We start from the raw sequence: 26,484 nt of genomic DNA, 5'->3' as shown, positions 1-26,484 counted from the left end.
CCAGGCAAGGGCAGCTTGCTGTCCCCTAAAGACCTCTGTGCCTCAATTTAAGACCAAGATGCTCATATCAGTTCTGCCTTGTGTAAAGGATCCTCTTGCGTATCTCTTCACCCGATCTCCATAGAAATCCTTTGCTTAAAAAATGTTTCTTTTACATGACTCTTTCCACTTGAGCCATTTCTCTCTCTCTCTCTCTCTCTCTCTCTCTCTCTCTCTCTCTCTCTCTCTCTCTCTCTCTCTCTCTCTCTCTCTCTTTCAGGTTAACCCTCACCTGAGGCTATTTTTCCATTGATTTTCAGAGAGAGTGGAAGGGAGGGGGAGACACACAGAGAGAGAAACATCAATGTAAGAGAGACACATCAATTGGTTGCCTCCTGCATGTTCCCCAACCAGGATTGGGGATCAAGTCTGCAACTGAGGTATGTGCCCTTGGCTGGAGTCGAACCAGGAGCCTTCAGTCTGTGGGCTGAGGCTCTGTCTACTGAGCCATACCAGCTAAGCGAGCCTTTTCTTATTTGATGTTGTTGTTGTTTTTTTTCATTAACCTATTCCCAGAACCTTGTACTGTCCTAGGTCTTGCGGCAGCTCCGGGGCTCCATGGTATATTTCCATCTGAGGACTTTGCTGCAGCCTGGATGTGAAGAATCCATCTGCTGCTCTATGAGTGCTCTGAAGCTCAGCAACACCACAAGAGAGGGTGTGGCCGAAACCGGTTTGGCTTAATGAATAGAGCATTGGCCTGCAGACTGAAGGGTCCTGGGTTTGATTCCGGTCAAGGGCATGTACCTTGGTTGCAGGCACATCCCCAGTGGGGGGTGTGCAAGAGGCAGCTGATCGATGATTCTCTCTCATCGATGTTTCTAACTCTCTATCCCTCTCTCTTCCTCTCTGTAAAAAATCAATAAAATATATATTTTTTTAAAGAGAGGGTGTGGCCAGCGCCCTGAGAATGGTTCTCTTGGCCTTCTGTGGGCAGCAGCCAGTAGATGAATGGATCCCACAACAGAAGTAACAGTAGCACTAGCTCTACTTGTTGACCAGCCAGTAGAAAACCTAGGAAGGCTCATTAGGCTTAACTCAGTAGCTCATCAGGCGCTAGACTGTTTCTAAGTATACCCCTAGTGTGTGCCATGCTTTATGAGATCCTAATTAACTGGTCTATAATTGGATGACACATTGTATCCAAGAAGCCAGAGCATGTGCATTTGACTTTTCTAGAAAGGTAGACAAATGCTATAGCCTTAAAGGGTCTTCCTCAGTACAGATGGCAGCCATTTTTAAAAATATGTTTTTATTGGTTTCAGAAAGGAAGGGAGAGGGAGAGAGAGAGAGAGGAACATCAATGGTGAGAGAGAATCATTGATCAGCTGCCTCTTGAACACCCTACAGCAGGGATTGAGCCTGCAATTTGGGCATGTGCCCTGACCAGGAATCGAACTGTGACCTCCTGGTTCATGGGTCAATTCTCAACCACTGAGCCACGCAAACCGGGCCAGACTGGCAGTCATTTTGACTTTCCTTATTAACCTTATTTCTGAGCAAAGGTTTCAAGGGAAACCAAGGGACTGGGTGGCAGCCAGATGAGGTCTTTGATCTCACAGTCACCAAGGGTATTGGTGAGCATGAAGCCACGAGCTGTGCTTCCTGATGTCATGGTAACCCCTTCCCAAACTATGCACCAGGCCCTGAATTGCCTGAGGGACCAGTCATTGCGGGTCAGTTTAGGAATGGCCACCCAAGCTATTGCTGACATTTTGTTGCTATTAATCCTCACCCAAAGATATTTTCTCATGGATTTTTAGGGAGAGTGGACGAGAGAGGGAAAGACAGAGAGAAACATCAATGTGAGAGAGACACATCGGTTGGTTGCCTCCTGCGTGAGCCCTGATCAGGACCTAGGCCGGGGAGGAGCCTGCAATCAAGGTACATGCCCTTGACTGGAATAGGACCTAGGAAACTTTGGTCCACAGACCGACACTCTATCCACTGAGCCAATTTCCATGGCATTGATGACTCCTGAAAGGCATGCCTTCATAGCAACGATTTCCAAATCTGTGTGTTGTCACAGAGAGAGGTTATGCCAGGGAGGGGAACCAAAGGCCTGGGGGAAAGTAATGATAGCAGTGTGTGTGTGTGTGTGTGTGTGTGTGTGAATGTCAACCCTACCCACATTGTCCCCAATGTATGTGGTTTCCTCCAAATGAAGGCATGTGAGGCAAGATGAAGCACATTCTGTTCCATTCTAACAACTCTTTTGGCCAGGGGTCAGCAAATGTTTTCTGTAAGGGAAGTAGTTTAAGCTTTGCAGGTCAAAAGGTGAATTGAAATTGCACAATTACCTAATGATAAAATTCAAAATACAATAATCAAGTGCAGCTTTGGTTAATATAGGCCTTATAAGGAGAAGAATGGAATTCTTTTTGTTGTTGTTACTCCTCACCTGAGGATATTTTTCCATTGATTTCTAGAGAGAGTGGAAGGGAAAGGGAGAGACACACAGAGAGAAACATTTATGTGAGAGAGACACATCAATTGGTTGCCTCCTGCACGTGCACTCACCTCAGAGCTGGGGATCAAGACTGCAACCTAGATACATGCCCATGACAGAATCAAACCCAGGACCCTCTATCCACTGAGCCGAACCAGCTAGGGCAAAAATGGAATTCTTTGATAATAGTTTGACTAGCTGGAGTTTAAAGTTAGTATTTTCCATCATCACATGAGTAGGAAAAGTTTGCTGGCCCTCTCCCTGAGAGCTTATAATCCAATTCACGTATCAGGCCAAATCCAGAAACTACATCTTCTTGCCTCATGAATGAATGTTCACGCCCATCCATTCACTCCCTCCCTCACTCATTCTGTGCACTGTTTTGGAGCTTATAATATGTGTCAGGTACCTGGTGGAGGGTCCACACCTACCTTGGAAATGTGCTATCTTGGAAATGTGTGGAATAGCCCAGCCGGTGTGGCTCAGTGGTTGATCATCTACCTAAGAACCAGGAGGTCAGGATTTGATTCCTAGTTAGAGCACATGTCCCGGTTCTGGGCTCGATCCCCAATAGGGGTCGTGCAGGAGGCAGATGATCCATGATTCTTTCTCATCATTGATGTTTCTATCTCTCCCTCTCCCTTCCTCTCTGAAATCAATACAAATATATTTAATAAAAAAGAGAAATGTGTGGAACAAATGAAGCAATACAAATATTATTTATTTACGTCTAAAAATTATGTAACAAAAGATGAATTGGGGTAATCTTAAATTGTATACAAATTTATCGCAAACTTAAAAACAAACAAACAAACAAACAAACAAAAAAACCCACACCCTAGCCCTGGCCAGTTTGGTTAAATGATTGGAGCATTGGCCTCTGGACTGAAGGGTCTCGAGTTTGATTCCCTATCAAGAACACGTACCTCATTTGCAGGCTCGATCCCCTGCCCTAGTCAGGGCGAATGCAGGAGGCAACTAATCAACGTGCCTCTCTCACATCGATGTTTCTCTCTCTCCCCCCTCTCCCTTTCTTCTCCTCCAGTCTCTCTTAAAAAAAATCAGTGGAAAAAACGAACTTGGGTGAGGATTAAAAACAAACAAACTAAAAACACCCTAGAGTTTTCTTAGTAAAAGGATAAATTTCCCCATTTCTGTCCCTCACTTTCCCTTAATTCTGCTCTCCAGAGCTAAATGCTGCTAACATTTTGGTGAGAATCCTTGCAGCCTCCCTGCCCCCACTTACCCTCATACATATACTCACAAAAATACACTGTCTGTGTCTGGCTTGGGGAATATTTAGATCATTTTATAAATAACTTGCCTCCACCCAGCTCAGTTTTGAAATTGTAAAGCAGTGTCCATAAATGATTTGGCAATAGTTAAGAAATCACAAGTTCCCCTCTTTTCAGATAAACTTCTGCAAACCGCATGCTCCGTACCACTGGTAGCAACACAGCCACTTTCAGGAAGCGCATCAGTTTCTCTTCTTCACGCACATGCTGCCAGCGGGTACCCCTGCGGCGCTTAGTGCGGGCCATGCCATGAGAGACTAGGAGGGTCGGCAGCAGAAAAGCGGTAAGCTGTTTCTATTCCTTTCACCAAGCTTTCCAACAAAATAGGTGATTACCCCCCCCCCCCGAATATGGTTTGGTGGCCACTGGTGTGACAGGGACAGCGGTGAATGGCAAACAAGAGTGGCAAGGTTTGGTGTTGAAACAGCTGGAAAAGTAGGCACAGTGGCCTGGGATGCAGGTTTGAAAAAGCGGGTGCATTGTTGTTGACAGGGGATGAAGCAAATACCAACTTAGGAAGGTCATGGGAACATTCCTTCCGGTCCTGCCAGAAGCAGAATTCTCTTTTAGGACCAAAGAGGCGGGAGTGAAGCAGGTAGGACGTATCTCTCCTGTTGCTTCTGCAGAAAGGCCCACTGTCCCCTCACAGGCCCAGCCGGAAGTCAGGACAGTAAGAGGGGCTTAATCTTTAATATGACTTGCTACTGTCATCATTCGGATGGTTTAAGGGACGTGTTACTAGTTCTAGAACCATATTCTCTAGTGTTTAGGCATAGCAGGTGATCTGTTTTGTTATTGTCAAGAACTGCCAGATTGAAAATTAAACTTTATAAATTTTTTTGGTTAATCCTCACAACAGGATATTTTTCCATTGAGTTTTAGGGATAGGGAGAGAGGGAGAAAGAGTGAGAGGGAGGGAGGAGGGAAGGAGGGAGGGAGGAGGGAGGGAGGGAGGGAGGGAGGGAGAGAGAGAGAGAGAGAGAGAGAGAGAGAGAGAGAGAGAAACATCTATATGAGGACACACATCCATTAGTTGCCTGCTGCAAGCACCTTGACCAAGCCCGTGGATCAAGCCTGCAACCCAGGTACATGCCCTTGACCAGGAAGCCAATCCCCAACCCTTTGGTGTGCCCGCCAACATTCTAATCACTGAGCATACTGGCCAAGGCTAAACTCTATAATTTTTAAGAATATGTTTTCTAGAAAATTCAATAAGACCTAAGAACAATGGAAGAATTCTCATTTCAAGGGAAGCTCTTCTGAAACTTACCCTATTTCCCCCACACCTATTTAGTGCTTAAGAAAGGACTTGGAGTCATTTCGTCAACATTTAATGGATACTCAAGTTTAAGTTCATTTGTGCATCCGTTTGGTGCCATTATAGAGCTTGAATGTAAATTAATCCTGCACTAAAATGTTGTAATGCTTTACAGAATGGCCTGGGCCTGTGGTGGGCAAACCGCGAGCCACGAGCCACATACGGCTTTTTGGCCCCTTGAGTGTGGCTCTTCCACAAAATACCATGGCCTGGGAGAGTCTATGTTGAAGAAGTGGTGTTAGAATAAGTTTAAGTTTAAAAAATGTGGCTCTCAAAAGAAATGTCAATTGTTGTACTGTTGATATTTGGCTCTGTTGACTAATGAGTTTGCAGACCACTGGCCTGGGCCATTGTGGCGATGACGTGTATGGAATGGCAAATGAAGTCAATGTCAACTTGATATTTGTCAAGTGCCTTGACTGTGTGTCCGAATGGCAGAGAAGCTTTTAGGAAGTTGGGCTCCCAGGCTGAGCCCCAGCCTAATGAGGTCAGAATCTTGGGGTGGGGTGGGGGTGGGGGCTGGGCTTTGTAGCTTCCTGGCTTCGCAGGGATGTAGAGCGCAGCCCCACTGAGAAGCGCTGTGGTCCTTGCACGAAAGAACACAGTGTTTTTTAGGGGTGACGAGGCAGCAGAAAGACTGGAAGCTTCTTCGTTAGCCCCTTGGGCTTGATTTCAGGAAGCAAAGGAGAAGTGCAGGAGCCCTGGCCGGGTAGCTCAGTTGGTTAGAGCAGCATCCCCATATGCAAGGTTTCGAGTTTGATCCCCAGGCAGGGCACGTACCAAAATTAACCAATGAATGCATAAATAAGTAGAACAACAAATCTCTCTCTCTCTCTCTCTCTCTCTCTCTCTCTCTCTCTCTCTCTCTCTCTCTCTCTGAAATAAGTAAGTAAATAAATAAATAAAAACATTTAAAAAGCCCACCTGGTGTGGCTCAGTGGTTGAGTGTCTATCTATGTATCAGGAAGTCAGGGTTTGATTCCCTGTCAGGGCACATGCCCGAGTTATGGCTCCATCCCCAGTATGGGGTATGCAAGAGGCAGCCGATCAGTGATCCTCTCTCATCATTGATGTTTCTATCTCTCTCTCCCTTCTCCCTTCCTCTCTGAAATCAATGAAAATATATATTTTTGAAATAATAGTAAATAGCCCTGACTGGCTTGGCTCAGTGGATAGAGCGTCAGCCTGTGGACTGAAGGGTCCCAGGTTTGATTCTAGTCACGGGCATGTACCTTGGTGGCGGGCACATCCCCAGTAGGGGGTGTGCAGGAGGCAGCTGATGGATATTTCTCTCATCAGTGTTTCTGACTATCCCTCTCCTTTCCTCTCTGTAAAAAAATCAATAAAAATATTTTAAAAAATAGTAAATAAATGGAGATGCTGAATTTGTTATTGTTGAACTATGACCCCCAGTATGACTATTCCGGGCTCTAAGGACACAGTAAGTGTAGATGCACAACCACGGTTCTGGGTCCGTGTTAGCAAGCACAGGCTGTGTGGACTTTGGCTGAAATCAGTGCATTTCCAGTTGTTCTGAAGGAGAACAGAGTGCTCCCCGACAGACTGAGGGGTGCAGAAAGGCATTGTGGGTAGTCCGCCGGCACTTGAATCCTAAAGGTTCCAGGTATCGCTATGAGGACTTTGCTGATGATAGAAACCAGATCATTGATAACTGGCCTCTTGGCTGCAGCCCTGCCAATTCGTTCATCACATGTGAGCTCGATCCCAGCTCTGCCACCTACGTCCAAGTGGCGGTGGGCAAAGTAGAATCTCTGAGCCTCATGTTTCAAGGCTGGGAAATGGGGGCCTCTGAGAGCACCACCCCTCTGGTTTGTAGGAGAATTAAACAAGAAAATGCATGACGCTCACTCAACCCACTGTTTGCCTCGTGCTAAAACACTCACCAAGTGTTCCCTGCCATATTTCCCAGATTTCGAATAGCGTAATTTTTCATATTTTTAAAGAGAGAATCCTTTCTTAAAATATGTATATTTTCATTGATTTCAGAGAGGAAGGGAGAGAGGGAGAGAGAGAGAAACATTAATGATGAGAGAGTCACTGATCGGCTGCCTCCTGCATGCCCCACACTGGGGATCAAATCTGAAACCCGGGCATGTGCCCTGGCTGAGAATTGAACCCTGATCTCCTGGTTCATAGGTCGACGCTCAACCACTGAGCTATGCTGGCTTGGCTTTCATATTTTTTATTAATGTAAAATCAGGATCCATCTGTTCATTGATGTGTCCATTTTAATGCGATAGAGGTTTTTTTCATCTTCCAAAACTGTTCATGAGTCTATCAAATTTGGACAAAATATGGTATTTTGGGATAAAAGAAAGTATCTATTATTAATTTTACATTTCAGATGAGGTGACAAATCCTATCTGCACAACCATTACTTTATTAATTCACTTTCACAATATATCATCAGTGGTCACCATAGGCAACTACAAATTAATCAGCACCCATTAAAAATTAGAAATAGCCCTGGGTTGTGTGGCCCAGTGGTAGAGCATCAGCCTGCACACCAAAGGTTTGATGCCCAGTCAAGGGCACATACCTGGGTTGCATGTTCCATCCCTGCCCAGGTTGGGACATGTGTGGGAGGCAGCCAATCAAGGTATCTTTCTTACATCTCTCTCTCTCTCTCTCTCTCTCTCTCTCTCTCTCACACACACACACACACACACACACACACACACACACGTCAATTTTTAAAAAAATTCTTGGGTAAGGATTTAAAAAAAAGAGAAATATTTCTTGCTTGGAGAAACTTCTGTTCTGGTTGAATCCCACATCGTGCCCAAGCAGCTAAGTGATCCAGTTGGAGCATTAATCACATCTTATAATCAATAGATCCTCTTGATGCTACAGTGTTAGGGGGCATCAGCAGGACTCGTGCTGAGAAAGGGGTGCAGCTGGGGAGGAGGGCAAATCACATCTTGGTAAATGAAGCCTTTCAAAGAGAGAAGGAAGGACACCTTGTTGCGACATCTCTGCTTGCAACCTAGGACATGGTGTGAAAGGATAAAAGCGTTTTAGCCAGAAAGGCAGCCTTAGCCATCTGGTAGACCCCTTCACCCTAGATTGCATGGGGAAACCTACGGGATTTATTTTGGCATCGCCCGGTGGGTCAGTCTTTTTGAACCCAGTCTCTGCCCTGCCTTCAGCTCTCACCCCCCTCCTAGGCTGGGTCCTGGGGGTGGTCCCTGGCTCCCTCTGAGTCCCAGAGTTCCTCAGCTAAGGCAGACTTTTCTGAGCTGTTTTTCCACCTGTGCTGATCTTTTAAAATTGTGTTTTTGGGCTCCAAGTTGAGAAGGAAGATTTAGACAAGGACTGAGACAGGTTGTTTTTTGTTTTGGAAAAATATATATCTTTGTTAATTTTAGGGAGGAAGGGGGAGGGAGAGAAGGAGGGAGAGAGGAAGGAAGGGAGGGAGGGAAGGAGAAAGAGAGAAAGAGAGAAACATCAATGATGAGAGAGAATCATTGATCAGCTGCCTCCTGCATGCCTCCTACTGGGGATCGAGCCCACAACTTTGGCATGTGTCCTGACCTAGAATTGAACCTCTACCTCCTGGTTCATAGGTCGGCGCTCAACCACTGAGCCCCACTGGCCGAGTGAGACAGGTCCTTTTTATCATACTATTTGGCTCCTTCTGAACCCGAGGAGTTTTGGCTTTTCATGTGCCATGGACCCAACTGGAGACCTGACTCTGCTCGGAACATAGGAAAGCAGTTGTGAAATCGCTTCCTCTGTAGCTAGCAACAGCTGGCTTAGGCAGGGAGGGAAGTTAGGCAGATTTCTTGGTGTGTGTGATTCACCAGCTTTGTCTAAAGAAGCGAGTCTGGGTTTCTGTGGGCATTTCAAGGCCACACCCGGTGAAAGGTCCAGACCACGCAGACTTGGTCAACCTCAGGGTGTTCTGTGCAATGAGCTCACCAAGGCCATGTCCAGCCCAAGGGCCTTGTTTCGGCAGCTTGAACTTCTCTTGACAGTGGGTTCCATTGCACACTCATTCACCTGCTGTCTGCTCTCACTCTCCATCCCAAGGCTGCCACAATAGAGTCACCCAAATTTCGTGGCTGGAGACAATAGACATGTCTCCTCTCCCGATTTCGGGGGCCAGAAGCCCACCATCTAGATGTCCAAGGGTCGGCTCCTTCTTGTGGGCTCAGAGGGAACTGTCCCGTGCCTTTCTCCTGGCTCCCCGGGGAGTAGGGCAGCCTCGGTGTTCTTGGCTTGTAGCCACCTCACTCTGATCTCTGAGTCCTTCTTTTCTGTGTTTGCCTGTGTCCAATGTCCCTCTTCTTCTTCTAATAGATTTGTGTTGATTTCAGAGAAGAAGGGAGAGGGAGAGAGAGAAACATCAATGATTGACAGAGAATCATGAATCAGCTGCCTCCTGCACGCCCCCTACTTGGGAGGGAACTTGCAGCCAGGCATGTGCCCTTGACCAGAATCGAACCCAGGACCATTCAGTCCAAAGGCTGACTATCCACTGAGTCAAATTGGATAGGACCAAATATCCATTTCTTAGAAGGATATCAGTCATTGGATTGGGGTGCACACTAACCCAGTGTGACCTTGATTCCATTTGTAAAGACCCTACTTCCACATAAGGTCACATTCACATGCCCTAAGGTTCAGAGTACTTCAACATGCCTTTTTAGGGGGACACAGTTCAACCTGCTACACTTCCCTGTTCTGACCCACTTCCCCACAATGCTGGTCCTTTACGTCACCAGCTCCCAGTCTAACATTGAATCTACTTTCCAGAAAGTATTATACCTCCTGCTTATCTGGGGGCCTGATCTGAGCCCGTTAGGCTGTCATTGACAACCAGGGCCAACTTCTCCTTAGGCACCGGAGGCACCTGGCCTGCGGCTCATGACACGTTTTTACTGTTTTTAATCCTCATCTGAGGATATTTTTTCCCATTGATTTATAGAGAGAGTGGAAGGGAGAGAGGGGGGAGAGAGAAAGCACACACATTGATGTGATAGAGACACATCGATTGATTGCTTGCCTCCCGCATGCACCCCGACCGGGGCCAGGATCAAACCTGCAATCTAGGTACGTGCCCTGGACCAGGAATTGAACCAGAGATTCTTCAGTGAGCAAACTGATGCTCTAGCCACTGACCACACCGGCCAGGGCAGGTTCATGGTAATTTAAGAAAAGATTATAATTGCTTTAGAAATCAGCAAAATAATGAATATAAGGTACCCTGAATTATATTCATTTTTATTATCCTCTCCAGAGGATATTTTTCCATTAATTTTTAGGGAGAGTGAGAGACAGAGAGAAACATGGATATGAAAGAAACACATCGATTGGCTGCCTCCTACATGAGCCCTGACCAGGGCATAGGCCGAGGAGGAGCCTGCAACCTAGGTGTGTGCCCTTTAGTTCGCAGGCTGATGTTCTATCAACTGGGCCAAACCAGCTAGGGCTATATATATATATATATATATATATATATATATATATATATATATATTTTTACCAAAGGGATCATAAAATATAATAGGTACCATTATTTTTTTTTAATGGAAGAAGGGGGCCATGGAGGCCAGAGTGCCTCAGGGCCATGAGCTCCATAGCTTGGCCCTGCCGACAGCCACATTCTATTTCCTGATTTAACATGTGCCAAGGAGAATTCAGGACTTGCTGTGTGTCTGCAACAGAGGAGATTTAAGTATTGACCCACAATTTCTTATAAAAAACCTGTGGGCCAGAGTGGTGTGAACGTTGAGAATTCTTGTTTTAGCAAGATACCACGTGCCTGCATGCTACATGACAGATCACCCCCAGCAGCTCTGGGCCTCGCCACAGCTGTTTCTGCTGCGAGACCAGATGCTCACTCTAAGTGGCTAAATCAAGATGACCGTGGCCTTGAGTCCGTCCAGATCAGGGTTTGCTGCCAAATCCATTTACAAAATCTTCTGGTGCTCAGACCTTTGGGAATTTCAGAATGAAAAGGGGATTGAGGAGCTGTGCCCACAGGACCTGGGTGAATGAAAGAAGCCACACACCAGCCCTGAGCAGTGGTGAGAGCACTGGCCACTGTGCCCAAGGGTTTGCAAGTTCAATTCCTGCTCAAAAGCATGTACCTCGGTTGCAGGCTTGATCACTGGCCCTGGTTGGGGCACGTGCAGGAGGCAACCAATTGACGAGTTCCTCTCACATCGATGTTTCTCTCTGTCTTTCCCTCTCTCTTCCACTTTCCAGAACATCAAACCTCAGGGAAGGCAGGGGAGGGTGTAGGTAAGGGGGAGAGATCAACCAAAGGACTAATATGCATGCATATAAGCCTAACCAATGGACACAGACAACATGGGGGTGGGGGCATGAATGGAGGGTGAGAAGAATGGAGGAATAAGGACACATATGTAATAGCTTAATCAATAAGAAATTAAAAAAAAGAATCAATGGAAAAATTGCCTCAGATGAGGATTAACAATCAATAAATTAAATTAAATTAAATTAAATTAAATTAAATTAAATGTTGCTATCTTGTCCATCAACGGTTTTAATTTTTTTAAATAGTGTTCATCCCAATGACTAAGTTTTTGGGTATCCCTTAATTTTTAAAATATATTTTATTGATTTTTTACAGAGAGGAAGGGAGAGGGACAGAGAGCTAGAAACCTCAATGAGAGAGAAACATCTATCAGTTGCCTCCTGCACATTTCCTACTGGGGATGTGGCCGCAACCAAGGTACATGCCCTTGACCAGAATCGAACCTGGGACCTTTCAGTCCACAGGCCAATGCTCTATTTACACCAGCTAGGGCTTGGGTGTCCCTTTAAATTGTGGACTTGAGACCCCGCTATTTACTGTGCCTGTCTGTCTTCCAAGCGAGGTCCTCCAGTCTGCTGCCTGGGTGCTGGCGTGGGATGCTCAGAAGCCCGTGGCTGCCTGAGTTCTCAGAACCTGGGGACTGAAGAGGTCAGGGTTCCACACTCCAGACACTGACTGTTCTTTCACCTCGTGTTTTCTCCTTGGCAGTTGTCTGGGCCTTCCATCTTGCCTGGAGGCCTGAACCCACGGCTCTGGATTCGACCTTTCAAGATAGTAAGTCTCAGGGAGGGGCCCGGGAGGGGTCTAACTCTCAATGAAGACAACTAGCCATTCCCGTGCCCTGGCTGCTGCCCTCTTCCAGAGCCTTCCAGAGTCAGGCCTCCGTGATGTGAGTGGGCTTCGCTCTGGCTGACCTTGAGGCTCTCTGCTCCGTCACCTAGGCCCAACCACCTGCGCCAGCATCTTCCTCACCTTCCTACGCATCCCTTGTCTACTGTGGTCCCTCCTGTGCCTTCTCTGATCTTGGAGGGTCCTAGCCCTTACTCCCTTACTGTCACTTTAATGGGAACCTTCAGCTGTCAGGCTCAAACAGTCTCTCTCCTCTCTCTCTCTCTCTCTCTCTCTCTCTCTCTCTCTCTCTCTCTCCTCTTTTTATCTCTCCCTCTTTCCCCCACCCCTCTCCCCCTCTCCATCTCTCTCTATCGCTCCCGTTCCCCCTCTTTCTTTCCCCTTCCCTTCCTCCCTTCTTTTCTCCCTCCCTTCCTCTCTCCCTTTCAGCTTCTGTTTTATTTGCATAGTTCCACTTTCCATCTTATTTGCATAATTGCCCTTTCCCCTCTATTTTATTTATAGAGTTGCTAGTTCTTTCTCTCTTTTCTTTCTCTCTTTTCTTTCTTTCTTTCTCTCTTTTCTTTCTTTCTTTCTTTCTTTCTTTCTTTCTTTCTTTCTTTCTTTCTTTCTTTCTTTCTTTCTTTCTTTCTTTCTTTCTTTCTGCATTGTTGTTATTTCTCTCATTTATTTGCAGACTTGCCATTTGTCTCCTGCCAGGCTGGATGGGCCCCTCTTAATGAGAGCAAATTCTCCCTGGGTTCCTTCTCACTCTGTCTGGGACCTGCTTTCCTCTGAAGTCTTTTTGGAGCCACAACACCTGGTAGCCAGGGGCCTGGGTGTGGCCAGAAGGGAGAGAGAGAGAGAGAGAGAGCGAGAGAGAGAGAGAGAGAGAGAGAGAGAGAGAGAGAGAGAGAGAAACATCAATGATGAGAATCATTGATTGGCTGCCTCCTACACGCCCCCCACTGGGGATGTGCCCTGACCAGGAATGGAACCTGGTTAATGGCAACCTCCAGGTTCATAGTGTGATGCTCAAGCACTGAGCCACACTATGGGGCCTCAACATCTACTAATTTCAAATGCAACTGTCTCTCATTCAGCGCTGAGCAATTGAGAATAGCCGCTAGGGGCGCTGGAGATCAGAGGGGTGCCTTTAGAAATTGGCTGTTCATTGATTGGCTGCCTCCTGCACGCCCCCCCCCCCCCAACCCACCCCCACTCCGGGTCTGCGGCAATTTAAAGTAAATGGTGACCCATGGGAATGATCACAACATTCCGGAGGGGACTTGGGGGAGAGGAGCTTGAGGTCCCTAACTCTAGCCTCTGGAAAGAGTTCTGAGGTAAGAACTTGAGTTAACAAGTGCATGGGCCGAGGAATAGGCAGCTATGGGAGAAGCTGAGGAGCTAACCCTGACTGTACAAGCTTCTCTATCCATGTCAGGGCCTCGCAAAGAAGCAATGGACCGCAAAGGCTTCTCATGCGCAGGGTGAACCTACCTCACCCCACCCAGCCACAGCTGAGGAGAGAGAGCACAGAGTCCGGGGCCCGGCAAGAACTGCGCCTCCCGCCAAGTTCTTCCTCTGGGGCGCACACTGCCCTGGATGATCTCATTCAGCCCAAGGCTGTAATTGCCCTGGCTCCCAAGTTCATCCCTTTATCAGAACTCTCCTCTGAGTCTACCACACACATAGGCAAGTGCTTCCTGGCCATCTCCACAGGAAGAGCACAAACTCAACATGTCAAATTTAATGAATAACATCCACTCCCCCCGCCCCTGCCCCAAGCTAGCTTCTGTCTCAGTGAATGACACTCATCATCCAGTTGCACAGACCAGGGACCTGGAAGTCACCTGGAATTCTTCAGTCTCCCTCTCGATCCCGCCATTATACATCTGTTGCCATGGCCCTCAGTTTTACCTTCTAAGCATCTCCTGAATCCACTTCTCTCTCTCTCTCTATTGCCACCAGCTTAGTTCAAGCTGTCATCACCTTGCTCCCAAAGTTCTGTGCCCTTTGCCAGGGACCTCTGTAGGATCAATGGGCATGGTATCGTCCTGCTTAAACTCTTCAAAGGCTTGTATGGCTCTTCAGATAAATATCAAAATCTACTCTCATCTTTAAAATATACATATATATATATATATATTGATTTCAGAGAGGGAGAGAAAGAAACATCAATGATCAGAGAGAATCATTGATCGGCTGCCTCCTGCATGCCCTCTACTGGGGATGGAACCCACAACCCAGGCATGTGCCCTTGACCGGGTCCACACCATGGCACTCTTTTCAAGCCCACATGAGCCCCTGACTGGAATGGAACCAGGAACCCTTCAGTCTGCGGGCCGATGCTCTATCCACTGAGCCAAACCAGCTAGGGCCACACCCTGGCACTCTTGGTTCCTGTCCACGACTCCTCTGAAGGCACAGCATGGGGAACTTGGAGTAATACTCTCAGGGCCTTTGCATATGCTGGAACAGTCTTCGGACTTCTTTCTGCCTTATACATGCCAATCGCAGCTCAAGTTTCACTTCATCAGGGAGATCTTTCCCAGCCTCCCTGAGCAGGTCAGAGCCTCTTGTTTGGGCTCTTATGGTACCACATGCTTTTTTGTGTCACAGTTGAAATCTTGTAATGTTGAGTTTAACTCATGTCCAACTCCCTAGACCCGTGGTCAGCAAACTGTGGCTTGAGAGTTTACAAAATACCACAGCCTGGGCGAGTCTATTTTGAAGAAGTGGCATTAGAAGAAGTTGAAGTTTAAAAAAGTTGGCTCTCAAAAGAAATTTCAATCGTTGTCCTGTTGATATTTGGCTCTGTTGACTAATGAGTTTGCCGACCACTGGGCTAGACGGTGGGCTAATGACTAAGCTATATGTGGTATGAAATAGACTCTCCAGGCCACCTCCTAGCTAGGAAAGGACAGGGAAGAATCAGGAAGAGACTTATGAATCTACGTAGCTATGTTCACACTTGGAAATCACACAGGCTTATATGTGTTTAGAGGCCAAGTAAATCTTACCTAATAGACAAACATGTAAGTTGACCATACCTCTGCCACACCCACAGCCAATCAGAGTGAGTATGCAAATTAGAAGGCCAAAGATGGCGGCTGCCCCGCTGCTCCAGGCACAGAGTGGCCAAGTGGGGCAGGTCGCCTGCTATGAGAGGGAGGGCAGGGGGCGAAGGGATCTGCAGGAGCGGAGTGCGGCAGCCAAGAAACATTACAGACTCCGGAGTCTGCAGCCAAGACAAAGAAGGCAGACTCCGGCCAGAGTGAAGGTCTGGGTACCGGGTGCTGGAGGAAAACCAGTGCTGGGAGCCAAGGGAAGGAAGGCCTATTGCACGAATCTCTTCGTGCAACGGGCCTCTAGTATAACATAACCTGGGTCACCTCCCAAAGTTGCTCACATCCCCAAGCTTCATGGCCCCTGGACACACCTGTGTCTCCCAGGGGAGATGCTGAGCCTGCAGACCTATGGTGGCCTCTACAAGTTTTCAAGCCAGGAAACCTCTTTTCACACATATTATCCAGACATGTTTTTTTCTATTTCCACATAACAAATAACCCCCACATTTAGAGGTTTCAAATACTACCACTTATCAGCTGCATTTCTTGTAGGTCAGAGGCTGGGTAGGAGTACCTGGCTTCTCTGCTCTAGGTCTCATAAGTCAATGTGTTGGCCAAGCTAGACTTTTAGCTAGGGGCTCTGGATAAGGATCCATCTCCAAGTTTATTCAGGTTGTCAGTCAGCTTTAGTTCTTTTCTTTAAAAAAAAAAAAAATATATATATATATATATATATATATATATATATATATATATATATTCATTTCAGGGAGGAAGGGAGAGATAGAAACATCAATGATGAGAAAGAATCATTGATTAGCTGCCTCCTGCACACCCCACACTGGGATCAAGTTCGCAGCATGGGCATGTGCCCTTAACCAGAATTGAACCCGTGACTCTTCAGTCTGCAGGCCGATGCTCTGTCTATTGAGCCAAACCAGCTAGGGCAGTTTTAATTCTTTGTGGTTATAAAATGGGGTGGGCTGGGAGGGCATTTTCTGTTGGCTGTCAGCAGGGAGCCACTCACAACTGCCTTTATTTCTTGTCAATGGCTCTGTCCATCTTCAAGTCAGCAAGAGTGCATCCATTTTTCTCCTGCTTCCAATCTGTCTGACTCTCCCTTCTGCTTGCTACTAGCCAGAGAAAACTCTGCTTTTAATGGTGCATATGATTAGATTACTAGTAAGTCCAACTCGATCTTCTCCATTTTGCCACACAATGTAACATAATTACAAGAGAAACATCAGAGGACAAAGTCATAGGGGCCATCTTAAAATGCTGCTCTACCACACCAGCTGAAGCAGGGATTTCTTTTAGTAAAAGTTAAGCTTATAAGCGTTAAGAGGACTTTGAGAAACCAGTGTGAATGCCCTGTCTTGAACCATAAATACGCTGGTCATATAATAAAGTTGCATCTTCTTGGTCAGGTCACCTAAAAGGTTGTGTCTGATTGGCAAATTCTTGGTACCAGTCCTTATATACAGTATAGGCACCTGATTTTTTTAAAAGTCACACAGGCTGGTGTGGCTCAGTGGTTGAGTGCCAAACTAGGAACCAAGAGGTCACTGGTTCCATTCCCAGTCAGGGCACATGCCCAGGTTTTGAGCTCCATCCCCATTGTGTGTGGGGGAGGGGGGGAGGAAGGGGTGTGTGTGTGTATGCAGGAAGCAGCTGATTGATGATGTTTCTCATCAATCTTTGTATATCTCCTCTCCCTTCCTCTCTATCTAAAAATTAATTTTAAAAAACCATTTTAAAAAAAGTCACTTTGGAACAAAAAGGATGGGTAACTACTATTATTTATTTTTTATGTAACTCAATGAAAGTTATACCTACCCTGTTTCCCCGAAAATAAGACAGTGTCTTATATTAATTTTTTCTCCCAAAGTTGCGCTAGGTCTTATTTTTAGGGGATGTCTTATCTTTCATGCGCTAGGTCTTATTTTCGGAGGATGTCTTATTTTCGGGGAAACACGGTATTTTTTTGTCAGATCCAAAAAAACAAAACAAAAACCATGATGTAATTTTGGGTGTACCACAGAACTCTAGTAGCTAGCTTCTGTGGGCCATGAGATGCAAACGGTTGAAAATGGCTGGTCTGTGCTTGAGGCATTGCTATGGCAGGAAGATTTTAAAATGAGCTTGTGTCACGTGACGGCTCATTTTGAAATCTTCCTGACCCAAGAGTCCCAGCTCTGCAATCTATCCCCCTTCTAAGAGTTGCTTAAGCCTTGGACTTGGTTCCTTCCCTTACAAAATATGGACGGTAATAGAGCCTACCTCGCCGTGTTGCTGCGAGCATGGATACAGGTGAGAACATGTTTGTTCTGAACCTAATTTAATGCAATTTCTTTTGTGGTTCAGAGAACTCCCACTTCAAAAGCCATACAAAGTTTGGTGATCCCCGGTTGATTTCCTCAGAAGACCCCCAGCAGCTATGACTGCTCTAATACTGTGCCTCAACATTTGATTTTCCTTAGGAAAATATGACCCTTCCGTCTTTGCTTCTGACCTGCCTTGTCCTGCTAATCTCGGCTTCCTGTGGGTTCCCCACAGAAACCAGTTATTTGAGAAGAAGCTTTCCTTGCGATGAGAAAATACAAAACGAAACTGTTGTTGCAGACTGCAACAACCGTCGGCTGCAAGAAGTCCCCCAAACCGTGGGCCCAGGTGTCATGGTGCTCGACCTGTCTGACAACGTAATCACACAAATCAGAAACGGATCTTTTGAAAGCCTGCACAATCTCACCTCGATCAACCTGAACCGCAACGCCATGCTGCCGCCCTACTGTGAGAATTATCGCAGAACTAAGAAAGGCATGAACATCACAGATGGGGCATTCCTCAACTTGCAAAAGCTAACAGAGTTACTACTTGAGAACAACCAACTAGACAAAATACCCTCTGACTTGCCGGGGTCTTTGAGGGTCCTTAGTCTAATTCAAAACAACATCATTTCTGTAAGTAAAAACAACACTTCTGCACTGAAGAACTTGGAAAGTCTCAATCTGGGCTGGAACTGCTATTTTGGTAATGTTTGTAATAAAACTTTTATCGATGACGGGGCCTTCGAAGAGATGACAAATTTGAAGGTGCTCACGCTGTCCTTTAATAACCTTTCCAGGGTACCCCTCAACCTGCCAAGATCCTTAAGGAAACTGTTTCTTAGCAATACCAACATCCACACCATCCATAAAGCAGACTTCGAGGGCCTGGGAAATTTAACAGTCCTCGATTTGAGCGGGAACTGTCCAAGGTGCTTCAACGCCCCGTTCCCCTGTACACCTTGCCCAGGAGACGCTTCGATTTCCATACATGGTAGTGCTTTCGAGAGCTTGACCAATCTTAAATATCTCAACCTCTCTAGCACTTCCCTCCGGAAGGTGAATTCAAGCTGGTTTGACAAGATGCCTCATCTAAAGGAGCTGCATCTTGAATTCAACTACTTAGTGCACGAAATCGCCTCTGGGGAATTTTTAACAAAACTGCCCAGCTTAGAAATACTTGACTTGTCTTATAACTATAGAAAGACACAATATGTAGATTATATTATTCTTTCCCCAAACTTCTCTAAGCTTACCCTTCTCCGGTCTTTGCATTTAAGAGGTTATGTGTTCCAGAACCTTCGCTCTGAAGATTTCCAACCCCTGATGAACCTCTCGAACTTAATGACTATCAACTTGGGCGTTAACTTTATTAATAAAATTGATTTTGGCATTTTCAAGAACTTCCCCAAGCTGAAAGTCATCTACCTGTCAGTAAACAGAATATCGCCCTTGGTCAGTGGTACCCGGCAAAGTCTCTCCACTCTCCACAGTCATGTCCTCAAACCACGCTCAGCCGATAGTGAGTTTGACCCTCATTCGAATTTTTATCACAGTACCAAACCTTTAATAAAGCCAGAATGTGTCAAGTATGGCAAAGCCATAGATTTAAGCCGAAACAATATTTTCTTCATTGGGCAAAAGCAATTTGAAGCTTTCCCTAACATCTCTTGCTTAAATCTGTCTTCCAATGGCAATGGGCAAGCATTAAATGGGAGCGAGTTTTCAGCTCTGACCCAGCTCAAATATTTGGATTTTACCCACAATAAACTGGACTTTGATGCTAATAGTGCTTTCAATGAGTTGCCTGAGTTAGAAGTTCTAGATCTCAGCGACAATGCACACTATTTCCAAATAGCAGGGGTCACACACCGGCTAGGCTTTATTAAAAATTTGACAAAGCTGCAAGTTTTAAATGTGAGTCGCAACAACATTTTTACCCTAACAGAGTACAACCTGAGCAGCGGGTCCCTGAAAGAATTAGTTTTCAGTGGGAACCGCCTGGACATTTTGTGGAAGGCTGCAGACAAGAGGTACATGTGCATTTTCAGGAATCTCGTGGCACTGGAACAGCTTGATATATCCTTTAATAATCTTGAGCGTATCCCTCAACAAGCCTTTGTTAACCTGCCCAGGAATCTCACCAGGCTATATCTAAATGACAATAGGTTAAAATTTTTTAACTGGACATTACTCCAGTACTTTCCTCGTCTCCAGTTGCTTGACTTAAGTAGAAACCATCTGTATTATTTAACATATGGCCTATCTAAAATCACACACTCTCTTCAGACGCTGCTCCTGAGTGAAAACAAGATTGTCCAGCTGCCACCTGGCTTAGTTTCACAAAACAGCAGTCTGGTAACCCTCGATCTAAGTGCCAACCAGCTAAAGATGATCAACAGATCTACATTTCAGACGAACGAGAACAGCAAGTTGGCCCTTTTGCGACTAGACGGAAACCCCTTTGATTGCACCTGTGACATGGGAGATTTTCTAAGATGGATGGATGAAAACCCGAATGTCACAATTCCTAGGCTGACATATGTCATGTGTGGCAGTCCTGGGGATCAAATAGGGAAGAGTATTGTGACTCTAGAGCTAACCACATGTGTTTCAGACACCATTGCAGCCATACTATGTTTCTTCACATCCTTCATCACGCTCACGGTGATGTTGGCTGCTCTGGCTCACCACTGGTTTTACTGGGATGTTTGGTTTATGTACCATGTGTGTCTAGCAAAGGTCAAAGGCTACAGGTCTCTTTCCACATCCCAAACTTTCTATGATGCGTATGTTTCTTATGACACCAAAGATGCCTCTGTTACGGACTGGGTGATCAATGAGCTGCGCTTCCACTTGGAAGAGAGTGAAGAAAAAAATGTGCTGCTGTGTTTGGAGGAAAGGGATTGGGACCCGGGATTGGCCATTATTGATAACCTCATGCAGAGCATCAAACAAAGCAAGAAAACAATATTTGTTTTAACCAAAAAGTATGCCAGAAGCTGGAGCTTTAAAACGGCATTCTACTTGGCCTTGCAGAGGCTGATGGATGAAAATATGGATGTGATTGTATTTATTCTGCTGGAGCCAGTGTTGCAGCACTCTCAGTATCTGAGGCTGCGGCAGAGGATCTGCAAGAGTTCCATCCTCCAGTGGCCTGACAACCCCAAGGCGGAAGTCTTGTTCTGGCAAAATCTGAAAAATGTGGTCTTAACGGCAAACGATTCGCGGTATAACAATTTGTATGTGGATTCCATTAAGCAATACTAACTGATGTTAAATCCTGGTTTATCACATAAGACAAAGGCACAGCAATGACCCTTCTGCCTTGGTCAGCTATTGCTGTGTAACAAATTACCCCAAAACATACTGGCTTAGAATGACAGAATTTGTTACCATGTAGTCTCTGTGGGTCAGGAGTCCAGTATGACTTAGCCACGTCCTCTGCTTGGGGTGTCTCAAAGGCTGCAATCTAAGTGTTACCAGGGCCACACGCATCTCCTGGGGTTAAGACTGCAGTCTTTGAGAGACCCAAAGCTCACACTCATGTGTCTGCTTTCAGGATTCGCTTCCTTCTGGGCTGTTGGCCAAAGGCTGCTCTCAGTTATCAGTCAAATGGACCTCTCTTACATGGTAGGTTGCTTCATCAAAGCCAGCAAGAGAAAGAGATTTTTCTGTTTTTCTATTTTTTATTTTTTATTTTTATTGATTTCAGAGAGGAAGGGAGAGGAAAAGAGAGAGAGAAACATCAATGATGAGAGAGAATCATTGGTCGGCTGCCTCCTGCACGCTCCACACAGGGGATCAAGCCCATAACTCGGGCATATGCCCTGATTGGGAATCGAACTGTGACCTCCTGGCTCATAGGTTGACACTCAGCCACTTAGCCACACTGGCCAGGCCAAGAGAGAGAGCTTGTTGGCAAGACAGAAGTTACCATTTCTTATAATCGAATCAGGGAGGTGATATCCATTTCTTTGGCCATATTCCATTTGTTAGAAGGAAATCACAGTCCCCACCAGCTCAGTGGGAATGGTCCTTTCAGTCCGGGGAAACTAGTCTATGATGAAGATGGGTGATTGTAATGGCCCCCATCAGAGACCGAATATCAGGAGGTGGGGGATCATTGTGAGCCAGCTGGGCAGTGGCCTACTCCATCTTCTTTTCAATATTTAAGAACTTTGGGAACCATAACTAATAGTTCTGATGGTAAGTGGCTTAGATTTATCATACATTCATGGCTGTACGATTATATTATACTATGTTTGCACTAGTCTTTCTCTTAGAATTACTCCTATAACTCTTATAAAATATTTGCCTTCTAAGGTGTAGATGCCATTTAAAGGTTCATGTAGTTTTTAAATGGTTTACTTTTCTACTTCTTTTTTTTTAAATATATTTTATTGATTTTTCACAGAGAGGAAGAGAGAGGGATAGAGAGTTAGAGACATCGATGAGAGAGAATCATCGATCAGCTGCCTCTTGCACACCCCCTACTGGGGATGTGCCCGCAACCAAGGTACATGCCCTTGACCGGAATCGAACCCGGGACCTTTCAATCCGCAGGCCGACGCTCTATCCATTGAGCCAAACCGGTCCCGGCTACTTTTCTACTTCTTAACCATATTTTAGAGTATTCAGCTAAATTAGAAGCATCTGGAGTACCTGTCAATTGTCATTGCTGAAAATATTGAATAATTAAAAATGCTTCATTTCACATAATGAGCATATGATAAATATACAATAGGAAAAATTGATCTATAATATCAAAGCGATTGGCATCTACACTGGGTTTTTTGAGAATACTTTTTAAAAATGGTTGGTAGAGCCCTAACCGATTTGGTGCAGTAGACAGAGCATTGGCCCGCAGACCAAAGGCTCCCAGGTTCAATTCTGGTCAAGGGCATGTACCTTGGTTGCAGGCTCCTCCCCGGTTCAGGCCCTGGTCGGGGTGTGGGCAGGAAACAACCAATCAATGTATTCCTCTCACATCGATGTTTATATCTTTCTCTCTCTCTTCCACTCTCCCTTAAAATCAATGGGAAAATATTCTTGGGTGAAGATTAATGAGAGAGAGAGAGAGAGAGAGAGAGAGAGAGAGAGAGAGAGAGGAAGAAAAGTCTCTTCAGAATTAAAACAAGAAAAATCTCTAATGCACCATCCTTAAGTACATGCAGGATGAGTTCTCTCTAAATCTGTGTTTCCAAGGAAATGTAGGAAGATATTTTGCTGGTGTTTGTTGAGGCATGGGAACAAATATCTGAAAGCAGGGTCACTCCAGGAAGGGAAACCCCAAAAAGGAATGGTCAGGGCAGTTACAGCTCATCTCTGTTAATGCCACAGTTGTTTGTGGTCTGGTAGAAGCTCATGGCTGTGTTGCCTGATTGTTTTGGTTAAATAGAAATGTAGATTTTTTTAGCAGTATTAGTAATGACGGAAGTATGTGAAGCTCACACACTCTGGTAGTGTTCTGTTGACAGAATCAAAGTGAATAAAAATCACAGACAGTTTTGCCTTTCTTGCAAATATCTTCGTAAAGTGAAGGTTGTGAAATCAGTGGTTAATAACAACATTTATTTCTGAAACTCACTTATTCCTCATTTAAGGTTCTCATATGGGAAAATCAGACCTATAATTTGTTAAAGAGAAAATCAGCATTGTTCTGTTTTTGTTATTTTGAAATGTATATATGCTAATACCTGCGGTTAAGTCTTTAAAGTTCCAATTTTACAAAGATGTACAGTGAAATTTCATCTCCCTCTCAATACAAGTTCACTTCATAAAGACAACCACTAGTAAAAATTCTTATGTGTTCTTTTGTATGATAGTATAAGACTCAGTTGCCTTAACAAAGTGACCCAACAACACAGAAGTTTATTTCTCTACCTAATGCTGTGGCCTGAGTGTTTGTGTCCTCCCCAAGTTCACAGATTGAACCCTGAAAGTGGTGGTGTTAGATGTGGAAAGTTATGAAATTGACCCAAGAACTTTCCCTTGCTCTTCTGCCTTGTGGCGGTATAGAATGTGGGCTATCACCAAACACCCATCTGCCAGCACCATCATCTTGGACTTCCAACCTCCAGAACTGTGAGAGGAGTGTTCGTTGTTTATAAGCCACCCAGTATCTGGTATTTTGTGTGTTTTTAAAAATATATTTTTTTTATTGATTTCAGAGAAGAAAGGAGAAGAAGGGAGAGAGAAACATCAATGATGAGAATCATTAATCAGCTGCCTCCTACACACCCCACACTGGGGACTGTGCCTACAACTCGGGCGTGTGTCCTGACCGGAAATCAACCCGTGACTTCCTGGTTCATAGGTCAAAGCTCAATCACTGAGCCACACTGGCTGAGCAGTCTCTGGTATTTGTGAAAGCAGCCTGAAAGGACTAAAACACCTTGAACATTTCAAAGAGAATCGTTTAGGTTGGCAGGGAAGCTCTGCTCTCCATAGCCATTCAAGATCCCTTGTTCTTTTCTCTTATTCCTCTGCTGTCCTCTGGGGAATTAGCATCACCTACATGGTCCAGGTTGAGTCATCTCTACGGCTGGGGAAAAAGGAGGAATAGTACTCAGACAAGTGTCTTAAGGTGTAAACTCAATAGTGGCACACATCTACTCACTTTCTATTAGTGAAGACCTATTTGACCTCACAAAACTGCAAGGTATGATGCCCAGTGAGAAGTCTGTAACTGTGGAAGAAAGGGAGAGGAGATTTGGTAGACAGCTAGAAGTCTCTGGTACAACTTCTAGAAGTGTTCAGTTTGCACATCTGAGCCTTCCATTGCTCATCTATAATAATAAAAGGGTAATATGCTAATTAGACCAGACGACCTTCCTGATGAAGCCAGGGCTGTGAGGAAAGCCCGAGTCCAGGTGGCTGCCAGCAGTTGGAGGGAAACCTGGGTCTTGGTGCCAGAGGGAAACCAGTGCTGGCAGCCAAGGGAAGGAAAGCCTACTCTTGCCTGAATTTTGTGCACCAGGCCTCTAGTTTACTATAAAGGAGCAGACTTTATACTAGTGTTCTACATTGGGGCTTTTTTCACTTAATTTTTTTTAATGACTGCATAGAACTGCCTTATATGAATGAACCATAGGTATTTTCCCAGTCCTTCATTGGTCAACATTTTTATTGCTTCTAATCTTTTGGTATTACATCTAATTCTATAATACTCTGTCTTCATGTTCACCTATGCATATGTCTAGAGAATAAAAGAAGTTTGGCACAGCAATACTGAAAGTGTTCTGCAGACTGATGTTGATCTGCAACTGGATGTTACTGGTCTGTGATGAGATAAATACAAATCTGATCTTTTGCCCCAGGTGGCTTGAGAAGTACAGGTCTAGAAGTGGAATTATGGGGTCAAGGGGCTTATGAAGTTTAAAGGTTTATAGACACTACCCAATTTGTCCTGCAGAGTGGTTCTCAAATGTGCACTTCCACCAAGAGTCTTGGCAGAAAGATATAAAAAATTAGAGTCAAAAAAGAATTGATGGTGCCCTAGCCAGTTTGTCTCAGTGGATAGTGTGTTGGCCTGTGGACCAAAGGATCCTGGGTTCCATTCTGGTCAAGGGCTTGTAACTTGGTTGCAGGCCCCTCCTCAGCCCAGGCCATGGTCAGGGATAGTGCAGGAGGCAACCAATTGATGTGTTTCTCTCATATCAATGCTTCTCTCTCTTTCCCCTCCCTCTTCCACTCTCCCTAAAAATCAATGAAAAATTATCCTTGGATGAGGATTAACAAAACAATAAGAATTGATGGTTGTCATCTCCAAAAATAAGACAGAATGTACTCAGCGTTCATCTTGGCATTCCTTGTTGAAGAACCAGTAGAAGTAATCAATTTGGTATGGATTTGGGCAGCCAATCAAAACACACTATTAGCACAGGTGTGATGTAAAAGTCTAGAACACTCCTGGCAGTGTGGGGTCTGTTGGGAAGGGAGTTAGAAACGCATATTTAGCATATGTATTGCTTTAGCTCATTTGGTTGGAGTGTGTCCATACGTCGAGGTTGTGGGTTCTATTCCCAGTCAGGGCACAAGCAAAAAATAACTAACGAATGCATAAAGAAGTGGAACAAGAAATTGATGTTTTTGTCTATCTGTTTCTCCCCTTCCCCTCCTCTCTCAAATTAATTTAAAAAATTTAAAAACTACACAATGCAAATTTCCATACAATGTTATTGACTGATGTTGATCATGGGAAGAGGGAGAAGCCCTGTGGAAGGATGGGTTGAGGATCACTGAGATAAGTGTTACTGAGCTTGACGTGATTACGTAGCTGAGTGATGATAAAAACAGGTATGGCTCCATGGAGGCAGGAGGAGAGAAGCCTGAGACTTCAGCCAAGAGCTGGTTCGTGGTCTTGACTGATATTCACGTCACAGCTTCTTTGTGCATTCACTTTTTACCTTCTGACCTCTGGCCCTGGCAAACGATAGGTTCAGGTTTATATGGGTTGAGAAACAGGCCTCTCTCACGTGGTTAGGAATCTATCTAACATCTTTTTGGGGTAATGCTAGGTTTTCTTTGCCTTGAAATCAACCTTGATATTGGAACAACCAGCTGAACCAAGCGCTTCCCACTGTCCTCAGCAAAGGACATAGACGTTAGGAGAAAAGTCACGTCTTTTCAGGGGAGAAGACTCTGCCAGGATGGGGTTTTTCCAGCGATCTGGGGAGTCGGACCCAGCAGATCCTTCTCCACACTCTCAGAACCTTTTGCTGCCAAGTGGAGACTCTCTCAGGGGAATTCTCCACTGTTTGGATAGAGCTTGCTCCTGCACATAGTCTTCACTGTTCATGCAATAGAAACGAAGTGAGCACCTACTATGTACACTAGTTGTCACTGTGT

The 26,484-nt window shown here is 45.2% G+C and overlaps 1 protein-coding gene across 2 annotated transcripts; it reads left to right on the top strand.

Moving 5' to 3' along the window:
- Positions 1–3,928: 3,928 nt before the first annotated feature.
- TLR8 (toll like receptor 8) lies at positions 3,929–26,484 on the top strand. 2 transcript variants are annotated; one of them, XM_084869817.1, is made up of 3 exons: positions 3,929–4,066; positions 12,117–12,182; positions 17,788–26,484. In XM_084869817.1, exon 3 carries the CDS (start codon positions 17,794–17,796, stop codon positions 20,899–20,901), a length of 3,108 nt encoding a protein of 1,035 aa, XP_084725943.1. In that variant the 5' UTR covers positions 3,929–4,066; positions 12,117–12,182; positions 17,788–17,793; the 3' UTR covers positions 20,902–26,484. The 2 variants fall into 2 exon arrangements, with proteins under 2 accessions (XP_084725943.1, XP_084725944.1); XM_084869818.1 differs by lacking the exon at positions 12,117–12,182 and having other exon boundaries at positions 3,969–4,066.

This window comes from Pipistrellus hanaki (genome assembly GCF_964339955.1).
Source record: "Pipistrellus hanaki genome assembly, chromosome: X".
Taxonomy (NCBI): Eukaryota; Metazoa; Chordata; class Mammalia; order Chiroptera; family Vespertilionidae; genus Pipistrellus; species Pipistrellus hanaki.
The sequence above is the reverse complement of the archived record's forward strand: the minus strand, read 5'-3'. Positions and strand labels throughout refer to the sequence as shown.

Bases quoted from the DNA above. Each gene is read 5' to 3' on its own strand.
- TLR8 (XM_084869817.1), top strand. From the start codon at position 17,794: ATGACCCTTCCGTCTTTGCTTCTGACCTGCCTTGTCCTGCTAATCTCG.